Below are 17,013 nucleotides of genomic sequence, written 5' to 3' on the forward strand. Positions count from 1 at the left end.
GCATGTTTTTAGCTCTTGGAAATCAGATGATAAGTTTCCCCTTACACAGGTGATGTGGAGTCTAGAGAAAGAGGAAATGAAAGAAGCCTCAGAGTCTCTGTACATGCACTACTTTCCTTTCTCCATCCTGTATCTAAACTTGTAACATCTTGTATTTGGGTAAACCATAGACTGTATATACAGTCTAAGGAGGAAACTATTTTTAACTGACACAATATCTCTGTTGTATGAAAATGTGGGCCATGTACTAAAGCAAATTTGAATTTATGAGACTAAATTATCTGTTTGGTGTAGGTGAAAAGGCACCTAATGCAGAAAATAACACATACAGCTAATATAAAAATATATAATTATATATTTATAAAGAAACAATCAACAGAAACCCATAATTGTAGTACTGCCAAAGTCCACAAGAGATCAGTATAACTGCTTCATAGACCATGCACAGTTGAGCGGTCACTTCTGTTAGCGTTATGTCTATTTTTTTTAAACAAAACAAAGGTAGACATACGGCAAGAGTGACAGAAATTATTACGTACTGTAGTAGAAACAATGTGGTTTGTGGCAAAACAAGGGCTCGTCCGGGATTTGAACCCGGGACCTCTCGCACCCAAAGCGAGAATCATACCCCTAGACCAACGAGCCACATGTATATAACCGAAGAAACACGCTTTATATAATTGTACATGTCACCATGTCAATATCTACAAAGCTTTGAAACTTTGTCATTAAAACTGTACAGGACTTCAAAACGTTAGACAGGAAGAACAGTGCTAACGTTAGCTAACAGTTATAGCTAGCTAGCCAACCAACCTGACTGTGACCAGTGAGCTACCATTAGCTGACTGCACGGCAAGAAAGGTCCTGACAGCTTTCAAATTAGCTTAAAATGGCAAATAGCCCTTAGAGCCCTAGAAACATTATCTAGTTCAGCTGAAGTAAACAGGCCCACCTATGTTTTGCTTTTTATCCTTGTACATCAGCTGTCAGATCGGTTATTTATTTTAAATAACGTAGCATGTTTAAATTAGTAGCTAACACAACTGTGTGTTAGCTACTAATTCATTGTCCTCATATATAACAGCTAAATGAGTACTTACTAACACACTTCGCTAGTCACTAATGCATTGTTATCTCTATTTAGCCCTAAAATGTCAATTTTACCCCTCCTTGAACCGCCACCTTAACGTGGTGGAGGGGTTTGAGTACCCGAATGACCCTGGGAGCTATGTTGCCTGGGGCTGTATGCCCCTGGTAGGGTCACCCATGGCAAACAGGTCCAGGGTGACGGGTCAGACCAAGAGCGGTTCAGAAGACCCTTATGGATTATTTAAAATCAAGGCCAGTTACGTCGCCCGGATTGGCGCGCTACCGGGCCCCACCCTGGAGCCAGGCCTGGGGTGGGTGCCCGACGGCAGCGCCTGGTGGCCGGGCCTTTCCCCACGGGGCCCGGCCGGGCACAGCCCGAAGGAGCGGCGTGGGGCCGTCCTCCCGTGGACCCACCACCCGCAGGAGGATCCGTGAGGGGCCGGTGCAGAGAGATCTGGGCGGCAGTCGAAGGCAGGGGCGGCGACCAGATCTCCGGACACAGAAACTGGCTCTAGGGACATGGAATGTCACTTCGCTGGGGGAAGGAGCCTGAGCTTGTGCGGGAGGTTGAGCGTTACCGGCTAGATATAGTCGGCCTCGCCTCCACGCACAGCCTGGGCTCTGGAACCCGTCTCCTCGAGAGGGGCTGGACGCTCCATTTCTCTGGCGTTGCCGGCGGGGAGAGGCGGCGGGCTGGTGTGGGCCTGCTCATAGCCCCACAGCTCAGCCGTCACGTGTTGGAGTTTACCTCGGTGGACGAGAGGGTCGCGTCCCTCCGCCTTCGGGTGGGGGACAGGTCTCTCACTGTTGTGGCGGCCTACGGGCCGAACAGCAGTGCAGAGTAACAGGCCTTCTTGGAGTCCCTGGGAGGGGTACTAGATAGTGCACCACCCGGGGACTCCGTTGTTCTACTGGGGGACTTCAACGCCCACGTGGGCAAGCGACAGTGACACCTGGAGAGGGGTAATCGGAAGGAACGGCCCCTGATCTGAACCCGAGCGGTGTTCAGTTGTTGGACTTCTGTGCTAGTTACAGTTTGTCCATAACTAACACCATGTTCAAGCACAAGGGTGTCCATCAGTGCACGTGGCACCAGGACACCCTAGGCGGAGGTCGATGATCGACTTTGTTGTCGTATCATCTGACCTCCGCCGCGTGTCTTGGACACTCGGGTGAAGAGAGGGGCGGAGCTGTCAACCGATCACCACCTGGTGGTGAGTTGGATCCGCTGGCGGGGAGGAAGCCGGACAGACTTGGCAGGCCCAAGCGTATCGTGAGGGTCTGCTGGGAATGTCTGGCGGAGCCCTCTGTCAGCAGGGTCTACAACTCACACCTCCGGGAGAGCTTCTCCCAGATCCCGGGAGGTTGGGGACATTGAGTCCGAGTGGACCATGTTTTCCACCTCCATTGTCGATGCGGCGGCTCGTAGCTGTGGTCGCAAGGTTTCTGGTGCCTGTCGCGCGGCAATCCCCGAACACGGTGGTGGGCGCCGGAAGTAAGGGATGCCGCCAGGCTGAAGAAGGAGTCCTATCGGGCCTTGTTGGCTCGTGGGACTCCCGAGGCAGCTGACAGGTACCGGCAGGCTAAGCGTGCTGCAGCCCGTGCGGTCACAGAGGCAAAAACTCAGGACTGGGAGAGGTTCGAGAGGCCATGGAGGAGGACTATCGGTCGGCCTCAAAGAAATTCTGGCAAACCGTCCGACGGCTCAGGAGGGGGGAAGCAGTGCTTCACCAACACCTTGTACGGTGCGGGTGGAGAGCTGTTGACCTCGACTGGGGATGTTGTCGGACGGTGGAAGGAATACTTTGAGGATCTCCTCAATCCCGCTGTCACGTCTTCCGAAGAGGAAGCGGAGGCTGGGGACCGGAGGCGGACTCATCCATCACCCTGGCCGAAGTCACTGAGGTTGTTGGCAAGCTCCTTGGTGGCAAGGCTTCGGGGGTGGATGAGATCCGTCCTGAGTATCTTAAGTCTCTGGATGTTGTGGGACTGTCTTGGCTGACACGTCTCTGCAACATCGCGTGGCGGTCTGGGACAGTGCCTCTGGACTGGCAGACCGGGGTGGTGGTCCCTCTGTATAAGAAGAAGGGGACCGGAGGGTGTGTTCCAATCACAGAGGGATCACACTTCTCAGCCTCCCCGGTAAGGTCTATTCCAGGGTACTGGAGAGGAGAATTCGTCCGATAGTTGAACCTCGGATTCAGGAGGAGCAGAGTGGTTTTCGTCCCGGTCGTGGAACACTGGACCAGCTCTATACTCTCCATCGGGTGCTCGAGGGTTCATGGGAGTTTGCCCAACCAGTCCACATGTGCTTTGTGGATCTGGAGAAGGCATTCGACCGTGTGCCCCGGGCGCTTTGTGGGGAGTGCTCTGGGAGTATGGGGTCCGGGGCCCTTTGCTAAGGGCTGTCCGGTCCCTGTATAACCGGAGCAGGAGCTGTGTTCGCATTGCCGGCAGTAAGTCAGACCTGTTCCCGGTGCATGTTGGACTCCTCCAGGGCTGCCCTTTGTCACCGGTTCTGTTCATAATTTATATGGACAGAATTTCTAGGCGCAGTCAGGGGCCGGAGGGTGTCCGGTTTGGGAACCACAGGATCTCATCTCTGCTGTTTGCAGATGATGCCGTTCTGATGGCTTCTTCAAACCAGGACCTGCAGCATGCACTGGGACGGTTTGCAGCCGAGTGTGAAGCAGCTGGGATGAGAATCAGCTCTTCCAAATCTGAGGCCATGGTTCTTGACCGGAAAAAGGTGGTTTGCTCTCTTGGCGTGGGTGGGGAGTCCTTGCCCCAAGTGGAGGAGTTTAAGTATCTCGGGGTCTTGTTCACGAGTGAGGGACGGATGGAGCGTGAGATTGACAGGCGGATCGGTGCAGCGTCTGCAGTGATGCGGGCGCTGTATCGGACCGTTGTGGTAAAGAAGGAGCTGAGTCGAAAGACAAAGCTCTCGATTTACCGGTCAATCTACGCTCCTGCCCTCACCTATGGTCATGAGCTTTGGGTAGTGACCGAAAGGACAAGATCGCGGATACAAGCGGCCGAAATGGGCTTCCTCCGCCGAGTGGCTGGGCGCTCCCTTAGAGATAGGGTGAGGAGCTCAGTCACACGGGGGGAGCTCGGAGTAGAGCCGCTGCTCCTCCACGTCGAGAGGAGCCAGCTGAGGTGGCTAGGGCATCTGATCCGGATGCCTCCTGGACGCCTCCCTCGGGAGGTGTTCTGGGCATGTCCCACCGGGAGGCGGCCCCGGGGAAGACCCAGGACACGCTGGAGGGACTATGTCTCTCGGCTGGCCTGGGAACGCCTCGGGATCCCCCCGGAGGAGCTGGAGGAAGTGTCTGGGGCGAAGGAAGTCTGGGAGTCTCTGCTTAGACTGCTGCCCCCGCGACCCGGCCCCGGATAAGCGGAAGAAGATGGATGGATGGATGGATGTCAATTTTATAAAAAGATTTTAAAATAAGAGGTGAAAAATATTACTCTCCCCAGTCAAGGGGGAGCCTTGGCCTCTCTTTTGGCCAGCTACCACTAATGCAAGTTCAAATGTCTGATAAATTAATGGAAGAGCACCTAAGCAACATTTTTCTGCATCATTGCATGTACAGTTATACTCTACTGCAGAAATAATTTATTTAAAAAATAAAACATTTTATGGAACTACACTATTTATCACATATTGTGTGACAGCATCATATGAACAAGCTAGTAACATCAAGACTGTATGAACCAAACTTTGGTCTGAGATGTGTTGCTCCAATAGACTCATTGTTACTCATGCTGCTGTAGCTATCATTGGAATGGGTGGAGGGGAGCGCTCTGGGTTATTACTGAAATATATGTTTTTATTTTAAGACTGCAATGTTAATTGCAGAACTGTAATCATTAAAATGTCCGTACAATTGACATATAATTATGCCACAAAGATGAGCATCATGTTTTTAGGTAGAATCATTTCATTCGCATGGTAATTAGGTACCAAGAGAGTCCCTTAGTCCAGCACATTAAGGCAGACAATTAAAGTTAATAGGCCTTTTTCACAGCAGTCATTTTGACTTGTCATAGTAGGAAATGCACAGGTGTGACTAATAACATTAACGATGGGTCGGTTCTCTTCGAGTGTCCATGACAGTGTGACAGTGAACCAGTTTGCACAATATCAGGATCTTGACACTGAAGCAGATAAATGGAAGTTTGCCATCATTAATTTTATTATTTACACCTGTGCTTTTCCTGCTGTGACAACTCGAAATGTCTTAGTTATCCTGCCAACTGTGTACTGATAAGTAAGTCATTTTGCTTAAACAGGAACATCAGGAATGCCCCAGACTGGCTCAGTGAGTCACTTAAAATAAGACATTTGTAAGTGGCATTGCACTGTAATTCAGATAGTTCTACAACATATACAACAAATATACCTTCTGCACAATCTGGAAGGGGTTTAACTATGATTGTTTGGTAACGCTGACAGCAGTAATAGCTACAGAAAGTCCGATAAATGGGCATATTGAGTGCCTGCCAGTGCCTATAGCCAGTTAGTTAATTAAGTTGCTTGCTTTCTCTCATGATGATGCACTTAATAGGTTGTGGAGTGAGAATTGAGCTATGGGAGAGTAAACTAATTGAAATATAACCAATATGAAAATACCATAAAAAGATATGGCAATAAAATTCCATTCATTCTGGAGCTTTTGATGGATTTTCAGATGTTGAGCTCAGATGAATGGACATTTCAACATCTAAAAATCCATCAAAAGCTCCAGAGAAGATACAGAATGAACCTTGTGGTGAGATTATTTTGTCATTTTTTGTCTTTTAGTATAATTTATATACTTAATGGATTTACTTTTACGGGAATATGTAATATTCTGTTATTTATTTATTGTATTCAATAGAGTACGTTACATTGATCATAATCTGACTGTGCAGGTGAGAGGTGGTGATAATTCCAGGGGCTCACAGTTGGGCTGTATCATAGACTAGCTATAAGAATAATTCAGGGTACCCAAAATAATCTTTTTGGAGATCCAGACTTTGTAGCACGCTGCCATTACATCTTCACCTTTGTACAACTCGGTGACTGGTTTTGCCAGTAGGAAAGTGTTCACGTGCAGTGTTGGCCCTGCTGCTGCTGCTCTCGCCCGGTGCATTGTGGTCTGTGTGCTAAAGGAAGCTGCTGCACCGGAATCTGAAGAATTTGAGGTGTCCGCCAAGTCTACTCTTCATCGTCGGCTAGTTTCTCTGCACCTCTATCTGCACAAACTCGGCTGTAAGGTAACGCTACTTATTTCTCTAATTCATCACTAAGTTAAGTTAATCGCGGTATTGCAGTTAAACCGACGACGCTAACATTAGCTTTTTAAGTTAACATCCTGCAGGGGAAGCTACTCGGCTAGTTAGTAGTTAACGCTATGCTAATCTTGTCTTGTATCAGTTTTCTGAACAGCTAGCGAGGGCTGATAGCTTGGTAAATGGCTTTGCTTGGGCTCGTTTTGATAGCTTTTCAAGAACAATAATTACCATAAAACAGGGGTTTCATGGCAGATGTCAGCATGAGCACATTTCACACCCACTGGGTTGTTACCGTTATGCCGTTGCTAATTAATCAGCTAATTTCCATTCCAGTACCCATATAGCTATGTAAGAAAGTAAGCTAGCAATGTTTGTTTTAGTTAGCGTTATATATTTATATGATTAATAATGTGTGTTCTTAAATGGGCTCAAACTAGCTTGAAGACAATTTTATGTCCGGTCATATGAGTCATATATATACAGAGACATAGTCGTTTTCATCCTACCACTCTGAGTGCTGTGGGTGTGTTTCCGACAGTTTCACTTCATTTACAGTGTTTGAATAAAACACACCGACTCAGCTACAGCACACCAACCAGCAACCAGGCAGTAACATATGATATTAACTGTAGAGACGTTGGAATTAATAGCATCAGCATATCTTAATCTCTTATCCTCAAACCATGGCGCTGTAGTGGGACGCAGCTGTAATGCAACTATCTTAGCAGGAAAAGGATTTTTTTTTTGTGGTGAGACACAGCACTCTCACAGCACAAACCAGACTTCCTGTCTCTCATACAGTCAGGCCTGTATGTGCCTATACCCCCATTTCAGAAAAGGTCCATAGAGGCCACAATTGTAGCAAAATTTGAGTAAGTTACAGTTGTTTTTGCAAGTTTCTCAGTATGTGATATAGTCTGTCTTTTCTTTCAGGTTTAACAAGGAGAAAAAATGTCTCAGGCCGACAAAATGAAGGTGAGTCTCGGAAACCAGAAACCAGATAGTACATCTGAACAGTAATGCCAAATTCCTGCTTCAGTGACTGTCCTTTAGACTAATGGCTAAGCAGTAATAGTGATGAGAAAGTAAGCTGTGTGTGTAATATGCCATTATTCTCTGCCATTATTCTCTCTGTTAAAATCTTAGGTGGTTTTGTCTTCTAATTCAGTCCAGAACTTTTTTTTAACTGAGCATTCCCACTTGTTTCATCGGGACAGTTTGCGCTTCTCTGCTTTTCTCACATTAAGTTCTGCCTTGTGTTGTTGTTGTTGTTGTTCAAAACACAAATATTACTCGTTGAATGCTGGGTCACTCAGGCCTGTGCTCAGTGTGCTGCTCACCATCCTCATGACTCTCTGATGTACCTTTTTGTATTTGATTTGAAATGACCACTGTCTAGCATTGCTACAGGGGCAGTTAAATGCTGTCCTATAGGCCTGCTTCTCATTGTTCTGACTACCCATGTGAAGGAAAGGGCCATAAACATTGGAATGATGGGTGGAAGGTCTTTTGCAAATAGACTGCAGAGAAGTCACTGTTGCCCCCCTAAATAACCTGGCTATTCGTGAACAGATGTCTCCTCAGTGGTTTCTACTCTAGCACTAATAATTTGCTGTTATGTTATCGCTATAATGATAGCCAAACCATGTTTAACTTAAACCTGATTTATGATATACTTCAGCTAAAACTAACTTCTAATTATCTGCAACCGCTACATTCTTTCATCTTAAGTTTTGATGTCACCAAACATGTTTTTCTTAAAAATGATGACTCTCCTGTCTTTGCACTTTTTTTTTTTTCTGAAGCAAGGGCAGTTCAACAACCCTGAGACCCCAGGGTACGTTGGATTCGCCAACCTGCCTAATCAGGTTCATCGCAAGTCGGTAAAAAAAGGATTTGAGTTTACATTGATGGTGGTAGGTGAGTGTATCATCACTGTTTCTCAGGCCTTTTCTCGTTTTGTCCTTTTTATTCTTGTCATTATGCAACACTGATTTTATTTAGTGTATCTCACTGATAATAAGGTTTATGCTAGACAGCTAGAATAAACACGGACATTTGATAAATGTGTTTGGGATCTTGGCCATTAGCCTGCACAATATACAATTGTTGCTGTCATTTGCTGCTTTTCATAACAGCCTTTCTACATAAGTTTTACATCTCTTTCACCTCTAGTTCCTTTTTGTTAGTGTGCAGGAATCGCTTTTGGTCAGTAGAAAATGGCAGATGTCACATCAGTGTAGATGCTCAGCTGGCGTCAGCAGCAGCGTGAACACTGACTGTGTGAACCTCCCTGCTTGTTAGTAAGGGGTTGAAGCTCCTCTGAACACTGCTCATCCTTTTGCTTTAAAATAAACCAGAGAGGAATGCAGCCAGTGGGCCTCTAGGGATTGATTCACACAGTGGACAAGGGCCTGCTGGTCCCTCTACTGCAAGAATACTCATTGAGTGCTTATTTAACCCTCTGTGTGACCCGGGTTCTTAAATAAATCAGTGTTTTCCTGCACATTTAGATAGCTGCAGTTCTCCCCTACAGATAGAAATAATGTAGTTACTTTGAAAATTCATAATTTCTCCTTAGTATGCATCACTTTTTATGCTTACCCTGAAACACTGGTACTTTTTTCCTCGGTCATTTTGGATTTTCCGTACAAGATAGGATATAAAAGACTTTGGTAAGGGGTGCCCCGGCAGCTCACCTGGTAGCACGCGCACCATGTATTAAGGCTGAGTCCTTACCGCAATGGCCTGTGTTGGAGTCTGGCCCGGGCCCTTTTTGCATGTCATCCCCTCTCTTTCCCCTGCCTGCCCTGTCTCTTTCTACTGTCACTATCAAATAAAGTGGAAATGGGGGACTAAATCTGTAAGCGCTCAATCTTTTGCCAGTGCTCTGGTGGGAACCACAGTAGCAGCATTCCTGGGTAAAGCACACAAGCTTTAGGTTGTTTGTCTCAGCATCTGTAACTCTGTGACCGTGAGACTTAAAGAACATGTTTTCATATATTTCTTATATGTAGTTTCTTAAATTTTGTTCACTGCTGTTGCCTAAGTTAAGCTGCAGCTGTAGTTTTGTGGATATCCCAGACAGAAATTAGGCATACTGCTAGACTAAAACAATGCTCAATGGGTCTGCAAAAATCAGTTGAAAGATATATTCAGTTTGCGACAAGGCTTAACCCTTGTTGCTATTTGGTTTTATTTTAATCTTGATCACTCTCTGTGGATTTTTATATTCTTTGTCTCATTGTCACATGTTTGTTGTAGCCTAACACCTGCTGCTGGCTGGTATATGGAACATTTTCAAAATTTTGTTCTTTCACCAGGTGATTGTGGGAATTTTTAAGACCGTACCCTTTTTAGAAAAAGGCCAATCAAGATTTTGTTTGTCTATAGTAACTGTAGTTTAGTTAATTCATAATCAGTCGATATCAGAAGAGACATTCAAATCGACGTCTTCAGTGTACAGTCTTTTCAGTTCATTACATAATATCATGTAAAGATGGAGTCAAGCTAGAAGAGGATATCCAGGTTCTTAGTGCTTGCTTCTAATATTTGCGAGAGTGAAACTATCCGGTGGTCTTCTTCTGGACTCGTAGCACCTGAGTTTTGATGACTGATTTTGAACACTTGCACTCCTTCCTTAGGCACTAGGGTTGTTTAATCAGCCACCTGACATAGTTCTGGGAAAGATTAATGCTGAAGTGAGATTTAGTTTCATGCATTTCCGTGTGGTGTGCGGCCTACTGTGCGTCACAGGCAGATGTCTTGTTTCCTGCAGCACAGTGAGCATCTCCTTTGTTCTACTCAACCAGAACCTGACAGTGCTTTAGTCATTTTTTAGCATGTGTGTAATATTTATTCATATTCTCATTTTGATCTTGACTTCTCATACTGATGTTGACTGCATAATGCAGGGTTGCCACGGTCATGAAATTCCTGGAAAAGTTATGAAATTAGAAAAACTGATTTCCAGGCCTGGAAATAGTTTGGAATTAACAGGAAGTTTTGAATTGTTTTGGCTGTTGTTTAAAATATGTTTTTAAAAATCCTGTTACGCAAAATACATTCTTTGTATCTAGGGCTTAGGGGATGTAAACGGGAAGTATAATGTTGCCAAGGAGTCAGTTAGTTAGCTGTGGGCCTTTAGTTGAGCCTCGTTTTTTTTTTCTCCCCCTATATTTGTTTACATTTTGCACCATTAAAAGTATGCCAGATTAGCTCTTAGCAGTTCATGTTTGCAGTATACCCATGATATAAAACAACTATCACCGCATTACTTTGATACTGAAGAAAACTTAAAAATGTGATGCTTCTCAGGCAAGTTCTGGTGTTATATGGAGCATCTTTTTTTCTATGACTTCTAAGCAGATTTTATGGATGTTTTTTCGCGATGGACATTGGAGATACTAAATATAAAAATGTGTATCGTGTGTGTGTTAAATTGTTTTGCATTTATAAGCAGTATATAAACATTTAATAATTTATAACACTATAATGTAGTTATAAGCAGGTATAAGGTACTTTTAAATTGTTTATTAATGTACAGTATTTGCCAACTGCTAACTAACTTATTTTATAAAGACACATTTTATATTATAACAACTGTGTTTTACTATATTGTCTTTTAACTATATTGAGATTGATGTATAACAAGATAATATTTGTTCATACACCAACCTCCACTTATGGGTGCCCACAGAAGGAGTTATAGCTGTTGACAAATACATTAATAAACATACTGTATATCTGCTTACAACTACATTATTGTGTGTTTATAAACCATTTATTAACTGTTTATAATGTATACTGATTATACATGCTAAATAGTGGGGCTTAAAGTAGTGTTAACCAAAAATAAATGATATAAGACAGAGAAAAAAAGCAAATCTTCACATTGGAAAAGTTGCAAACAAAGAATTTTGCTTGTTAAATGACTGAAACGATTATGCAGTTATCAAAAGTTTACTGTATGTGTGGACACAAAGGCATTCCATTACATATTCCATGCATACAATGCCTGTTGAGGGCATAGCACACTGCAGTAAGAGCCTCATTATTGTGCCATATGATCACTATAGGCCTACCTATTTTAAACTACTTAAAGTCATGGAAATTATGTAAATATCACGGGAGTGCTTTGCAAATTCATTGGAAAAATGTGTGGGAACCCTGATGATAATTGTTGTTTTCCTCTGTTGTCAAAAGGTGAATCTGGACTTGGAAAATCCACCCTGATCAACAGCTTATTCCTCACTGACCTTTACCCTGAGAGAGTCATCCCTGGAGCAGCAGGTAAAACATGCACAAAGTGATCCTTGTTTTAGCACTTTGTAAAACCTGTGTATTTAAAGCACATAATCAACATATTCAACTTTGTAGAGCCATTAAATGAAAATCATGGAATGACTGTGTCCTTTTTCTTCTAACAGAAAAGATAGAAAGGACAGTTCAGATCGAGGCATCGACAGTAGAAATTGAGGAGCGAGGAGTGAAGCTCCGTCTCACTGTGGTAGACACACCAGGATACGGAGACGCCATCAACAGCCAAGACTGGTATGAAATCTTTTTTTAGGGTGTATGCTGAGGAGATGAGGTTTTTAAAATTAAATTACCCAGTGTCTGTCCTGTGATCTTGAACAGTGATGAGCCACTAATCTTGGACAGTTATGTTTGTTCAAATGTTTTAAATCAGCAGAAGGAGAATTCATTTTCCATCTGGGCTTTTGATTTTAGTATTTAGTGGGTATGCTATCAGCATGGATGAGTTCCGGTACAATATGCTGTGATACATAATGTATGTTTAATATGACATATATTTTTCTCATCCAGTTTCAGCACCATTATCAGCTACATTGATGACCAGTTTGAGCGCTACCTCCATGATGAGAGCGGTCTAAATCGTAGACACATTGTTGACAATAGAGTTCACTGCTGCTTCTATTTCATCTCCCCGCTTGGCCATGGGTGAGTTCTGCAATACATACTTACACACATACAAGGCTTTTCAGTTGATGCTGAAGTTCCTTTCTATTTTACTAACATATTTGTCATGCCCTCTTTTCACACTTCGCTTTTCCTAAATACTTAATTGAATTCTTTTGTTTCTCTTTGACCCCGTGCCGGTCTGTTTCCTGTCCAACCAGCATGAAACCCCTCGATGTTCAGTTTATGAAGGCCATTCACAATAAGGTCAACGTGGTTCCTGTCATCGCCAAGGCAGACACGCTCACCCTCAGAGAGAGGGAGAGGCTCAAGCGCAGGGTGAGAACAACAGTCACCCATTGTTCAAGATCTTTTCCAGTTCCTGAAATAAACAGTAGCTATCATGTGCTTGTGGTCACTGCTTTAGTGATCCAGTGTATGTTGTGTTGATATGTTTGTACCTAAAGTACTATATTGAAACAGGACTTTAGATTAAATATGTAAAACAAAAAGGTAGATAAACGACAAAACGAAATGTTGTCTTTCTTACTACATATAAAGTCCTGACAAAAGAGGAAATAATAGGTTGTCATCTACAGTATGTACATAACCAGTAATAAAAGGTGATAAAGACTTGTGTTTTGTCTTCTTGATAAGATTCTGGATGAGATTGATGAACATGGTATCAAGATTTACCATCTTCCCGATGCTGAGTCAGATGAGGATGAGGACTTCAAAGAGCAGACCAGGATCCTCAAGGTAAACTCTCCATTCCCTGCAAAGCTTTTCATCCCTGAATGAATATGAATTCCGTGTCCTCCCAAAGACAAGTCAGTGTTTTTTTTAAACACAGGAATCTAACAATATTCCATTAGTCATCCCATTACTCTTGGGATTTGTTGAAGTGTCATGATTATTTATGTGGGTGGTTGAACCATGACTACAGCCACATTAACTACTACTCTTTTCCAGGCTAGCATCCCATTTGCAGTGGTGGGATCCAACCAGCAGATTGAGGCCAAAGGGAAGAAGGTGAGGGGCCGCCTGTACCCCTGGGGAGTGGTGGAGGTGGAGAATCCAGAACACAACGATTTCCTGAAGCTGCGGATCATGCTGATGTGAGTGGTAGGGGAGGCTAAAACCCACTGCTTTCCTTTTATTCTTTAAAATTTAGTGATAAGAGTAAGGTGACATTGACAGTTACTGACCTGCCAAACTGTGTATATACTGTTTGTTTTCCTACAAATGCTAGCTAGCTTGGAGAAGTTGTTAGTTTGCCAGGATGCTTTCAAACACAATGAGAGCAAGTCCTACCCCTGCCAATAGCTTTTTTGTTAAGGTGTAGCTAATTAGAAAAGGGATGTAGCCAAGGCAGGAAAGGAGAGAAACATTAGCTGTGTCCCAAATTAATACTAAGTACTAGCAGGTTTGGCTAAAATAAAGACTCCAGTATGGTTAAAACATTTATGTTCTTGTGCACTCCATAACCAGACAGCCTCTGTCCATGAGAGGTACAGTGGAGCCAACATCTGTAGTTTTCAAAATGTCTGTGCAAGAGTATTTATTGGTTGCTGACTTTTCCACAACCCCACAGAACCCACATGCAGGATCTACAGGAAGTGACCCAGGACCTTCACTACGAGAACTTCCGCTCGGATCGCCTCAAACGGGGTGGCAGGTTGTCCTCCCATGGTTACGTTCTGCCTCTGTCTCCTGCGTACGTACTTGTCTGTCAGCTTGCTTTTCTGCACCTCCCCCCACCTCAAACAGCAAACCTCTGATTAGATTTTAATCATATATAATAAATACAGTAGTGTTGAATAAAAAGAACACAGAAATGTCATAGTCAGGCACATGCGCACACAGATGTTACAGTAATAAAACATCCAGAGCTGTGTATATGGAAGCTCAGTTAGTAGATTAATGGCTGTATAATGGATCATGTACCTCCAGTTATTCTTCTGTTGTTGATTCGTACAGTGTAATGTTGTTGAACTAGTATTATTCTGTAGTAAAGTAGCTCTAACTCTTCATTTTGCATGTTAACTACATCAGTTAGGCCGTGGTAGTGCGGCAGAGCTGAATTTAATGCTGTGGGTTGTGGTTTTACATGGTTAGTTGGTAGCTAAATGGCATATTTAGTTTGAGTATCTGTAGTGGTTGTAAACAAGATTACTGTGTGTGTAATTTAACATAGTGTGGCTATATCATCATTTAACCCTCAATGTAGACCAAAAAGATTCTTTTAGACTTTCTTCTAAAGCCAGCCCTGGATAAGGGAGTGGTTTTACTGCCTTCACATTGCCTCGCCATCTGTCCAATGATGGCTATCTGGTCTTGATTTGTCCAATCCCATGTGTGGACTGTTGGAGGTACCGTTTTTGTCATTTGGGGGAGGTAACTCTGTTCCCCTGACTTTCGCACTCGCTACTTCTCTCTTGAATCTTACTGCTTTCATCTCTGTGTAGTTATTTGTTGTAGATGCCCACCTTTCTCTAGTGAGCTGTTCTATCTTTCTGCAAAGAAAAAACTCCACTAACCCACTGACTCCTTCTTCACCTTCTCAGTGTGGCTTTTGTCATGTTTGCCTAATGCTACTTAAATTGGTACAATGTGCATGCATCAGACATGCACACATACACAAACTTCTCTGCTGACTCAGTCTTTATAATGCTTTATAAATCATCAGACAAAGTGATTTTACATGTATAACCTCTCTGACTGTGCATTTAACTCAGTGATTCTTTTAATTGGCATACATTCTACAGAAATATTAGAGGCTGATTCTGTAGCATGTAGCATCACAGTAACATCAAAAGTAACTTTAGTTGTGTCACTGATGCAGAAAAGGACCGGAGCCGGAGGAAATGGACAAGGACATGATCCTGCAGGAGAAGGAGGCTGAGGTGGGATATTTCAGACACTACAATACTTTGGGCTCATTAAAAAGAAATTAATTTTTAATTAATTTTCTAAACTGGTAAATTATTCAGGTTCACAGTTGGTTTCTGTTTAAGTAGTCAACGTGGGACCAGTTGTTTTCTAGTCAATGATTTATGACTGGCAGACAGGTAATGATGATACATACAGCTAGACCTAAGGATTAGGGAAAGAATCTATAAATAAATAAAATCACTTCAAAGTCTCATCTGTCTAAGTGAATGTGCCTTTTTGTTGTTTCCCTGTCATACATGTTGATGTTCTCTGTCGTACAGTTGAGACGAATGCAGGAGATGATTGCCAAGATGCAGGCCCAGATGCAGAAGCAGGGAGACGGAGAAGGAGACAGCCCCCATGTGTGAAAAGCCTATGGTAGGAGCAAGACCCATGGATACACTCAACTACCCACTCCAATGCAGACACTACAGTATATTTCCTGAACAATGGGACACCTCATTTCCTGCGTTTGTAACTTAAATACCTAAATGAGACTTGGTTATCTGTAGATGCTGGTCCTCTGTGAGGCCAGGCTTGATTTGAGGTTCAAATGATAATGTGTAACTTTTTCTTTTCTTTTCCACTGTAGGTGTTTGAGCCACTGCTCGAGTTTAACTAGAGAGAGACGGATGATGCAGCAGAGAAGGTGTAAAAGGGTCTGGTTATTGACTCGTACTGCTTGCCACTATTTCTTTTTATTCCAATCCCTCATGGGATCTGGAGTCTTTTTTTTTTTTTTTTTAATACATACAGTAAAGTATATCCAAACAGTGTTATGTTTATATATTTACACACGGTTCTACTTTTTCATTTGTTTCATTTTATTAAACTTTTGCTAGTTACTCAAATGAAGTCACGTGACCCATCTTTTAAAATGGTGGCATATATCTTTAATACACACCCACTGGGATGTTCTGTTACTTTTCCATTTTTTGTTTCCTTACTTTTTTTTTGTTATTTAGACAACCAAAGTATTGCTGCTTGTGTTCAGTGCTTTTAGTTCTAAAGCATCTCTCAAAGCATGTGCTAAACTTCATTGGGAGAGGAGAACTAGTAGCAGAAATAGCTTTTTATGCCATTATGTCTCAATAATCTTTTTATCAAGAGAAATCATGATTTCGTATTCCCACTGGTGAAGAAGTGACCGCACCCATTAAATAGGGTCCACCGTGCTCAGTGTTAATCATATTACCCTCCTCATCTGCATGCAACTCTCGACTCTTTCTGGTAAAATTTCAGGTGAATTTTCCCTCTAGTGCTGTGTTGGGATCAGCTTCTCCCTTTCCTGTTCAAATCTTATCCATTAGTGCAGTTCTCAGATCAGTGTCTTTGAGAAGGACGACATTCAGTGTTGTTAAACTCCTTTTGAGTTTGATATGAATTAAATAAACTGTGACCCTTGACCTCTTACAGTCTTCCTGTAGACCTGACCAATGAAGGACAGACAAATGAGGTGCGATGCCTCTGTTTGGTGCTTTTCAATCAGCTAGATGTAATTATGAAAGTCATGTGCCAGGGAGCATTAACTGTTTTGTGTTTTCATTGATGCAGTGAGATTTAAGAGGTATAAACTTTTACTTGTCCCAACTGCTGAGTACTTTGTGGTTTCCATGACCACAGAAGTTAAAGTGTAGCCAACATTTCCCTCACCAGCCAAGATGTGAGTTCTTGACATTCCTCTTTGTGCTGTTTTTATCCAATATTAAAGTACCAAATATTGTTTTTGATGCATATATTGTAATAAAAGTTTTATTAAACTTCATTAATCTCGTGTGTTGAGCTTTT

The 17,013-nt window shown here is 43.0% G+C and overlaps 1 protein-coding gene and 1 non-coding gene across 5 annotated transcripts; one reads left to right on the forward strand and one right to left on the reverse strand.

Moving 5' to 3' along the window:
• Positions 1 to 573: 573 nt before the first annotated feature.
• Positions 574 to 645, reverse strand: trnap-ugg. Its single transcript has one exon. It is a non-coding gene; the product is annotated as a tRNA-Pro (tRNA).
• A 5,456-nt stretch (positions 646 to 6,101) lies between these two features.
• sept2 (septin 2) lies at positions 6,102 to 16,990 on the forward strand. Of its 4 annotated transcripts, none has more exons than XM_044220362.1 (13): positions 6,102 to 6,346; positions 7,303 to 7,344; positions 8,175 to 8,289; positions 11,575 to 11,661; positions 11,799 to 11,922; positions 12,199 to 12,333; positions 12,513 to 12,630; positions 12,949 to 13,050; positions 13,264 to 13,409; positions 13,886 to 14,008; positions 15,137 to 15,197; positions 15,507 to 15,603; positions 15,818 to 16,990. In XM_044220362.1, the coding sequence occupies exons 2-12, from the start codon at positions 7,321 to 7,323 to the stop codon at positions 15,591 to 15,593; spliced, it is 1,122 nt and encodes a 373-aa protein (XP_044076297.1). In that variant the 5' UTR covers positions 6,102 to 6,346; positions 7,303 to 7,320; the 3' UTR covers positions 15,594 to 15,603; positions 15,818 to 16,990. The 4 variants fall into 4 exon arrangements, with proteins under 4 accessions (XP_044076297.1, XP_044076296.1, XP_044076298.1 ...); XM_044220361.1 differs by having other exon boundaries at positions 6,105 to 6,351; XM_044220363.1 differs by having other exon boundaries at positions 6,110 to 6,351; positions 13,886 to 13,969.
• The last annotated feature ends 23 nt before the right edge of the window (positions 16,991 to 17,013 follow it).

Source organism: Siniperca chuatsi, linkage group LG13 (genome assembly GCF_020085105.1).
Source record: "Siniperca chuatsi isolate FFG_IHB_CAS linkage group LG13, ASM2008510v1, whole genome shotgun sequence".
NCBI lineage: Eukaryota > Metazoa > Chordata > Actinopteri > Centrarchiformes > Sinipercidae > Siniperca > Siniperca chuatsi.

What these genes read in the sequence shown, in the direction of transcription:
- sept2 (XM_044220362.1), top strand. Translation starts at nt 7,321, where the DNA reads ATGTCTCAGGCCGACAAAATGAAG. An exon ending in ATCTCCCCGCTTGGCCATGG is followed by an intron (nt 12,334 to 12,512) that starts GTGAGTTCTGCA and finishes CTGTCCAACCAG; the next exon opens with CATGAAACCCCTCGATGTTC. An exon ending in GGGAGAGGCTCAAGCGCAGG is followed by an intron (nt 12,631 to 12,948) that starts GTGAGAACAACA and finishes CTTCTTGATAAG; the next exon opens with ATTCTGGATGAGATTGATGA.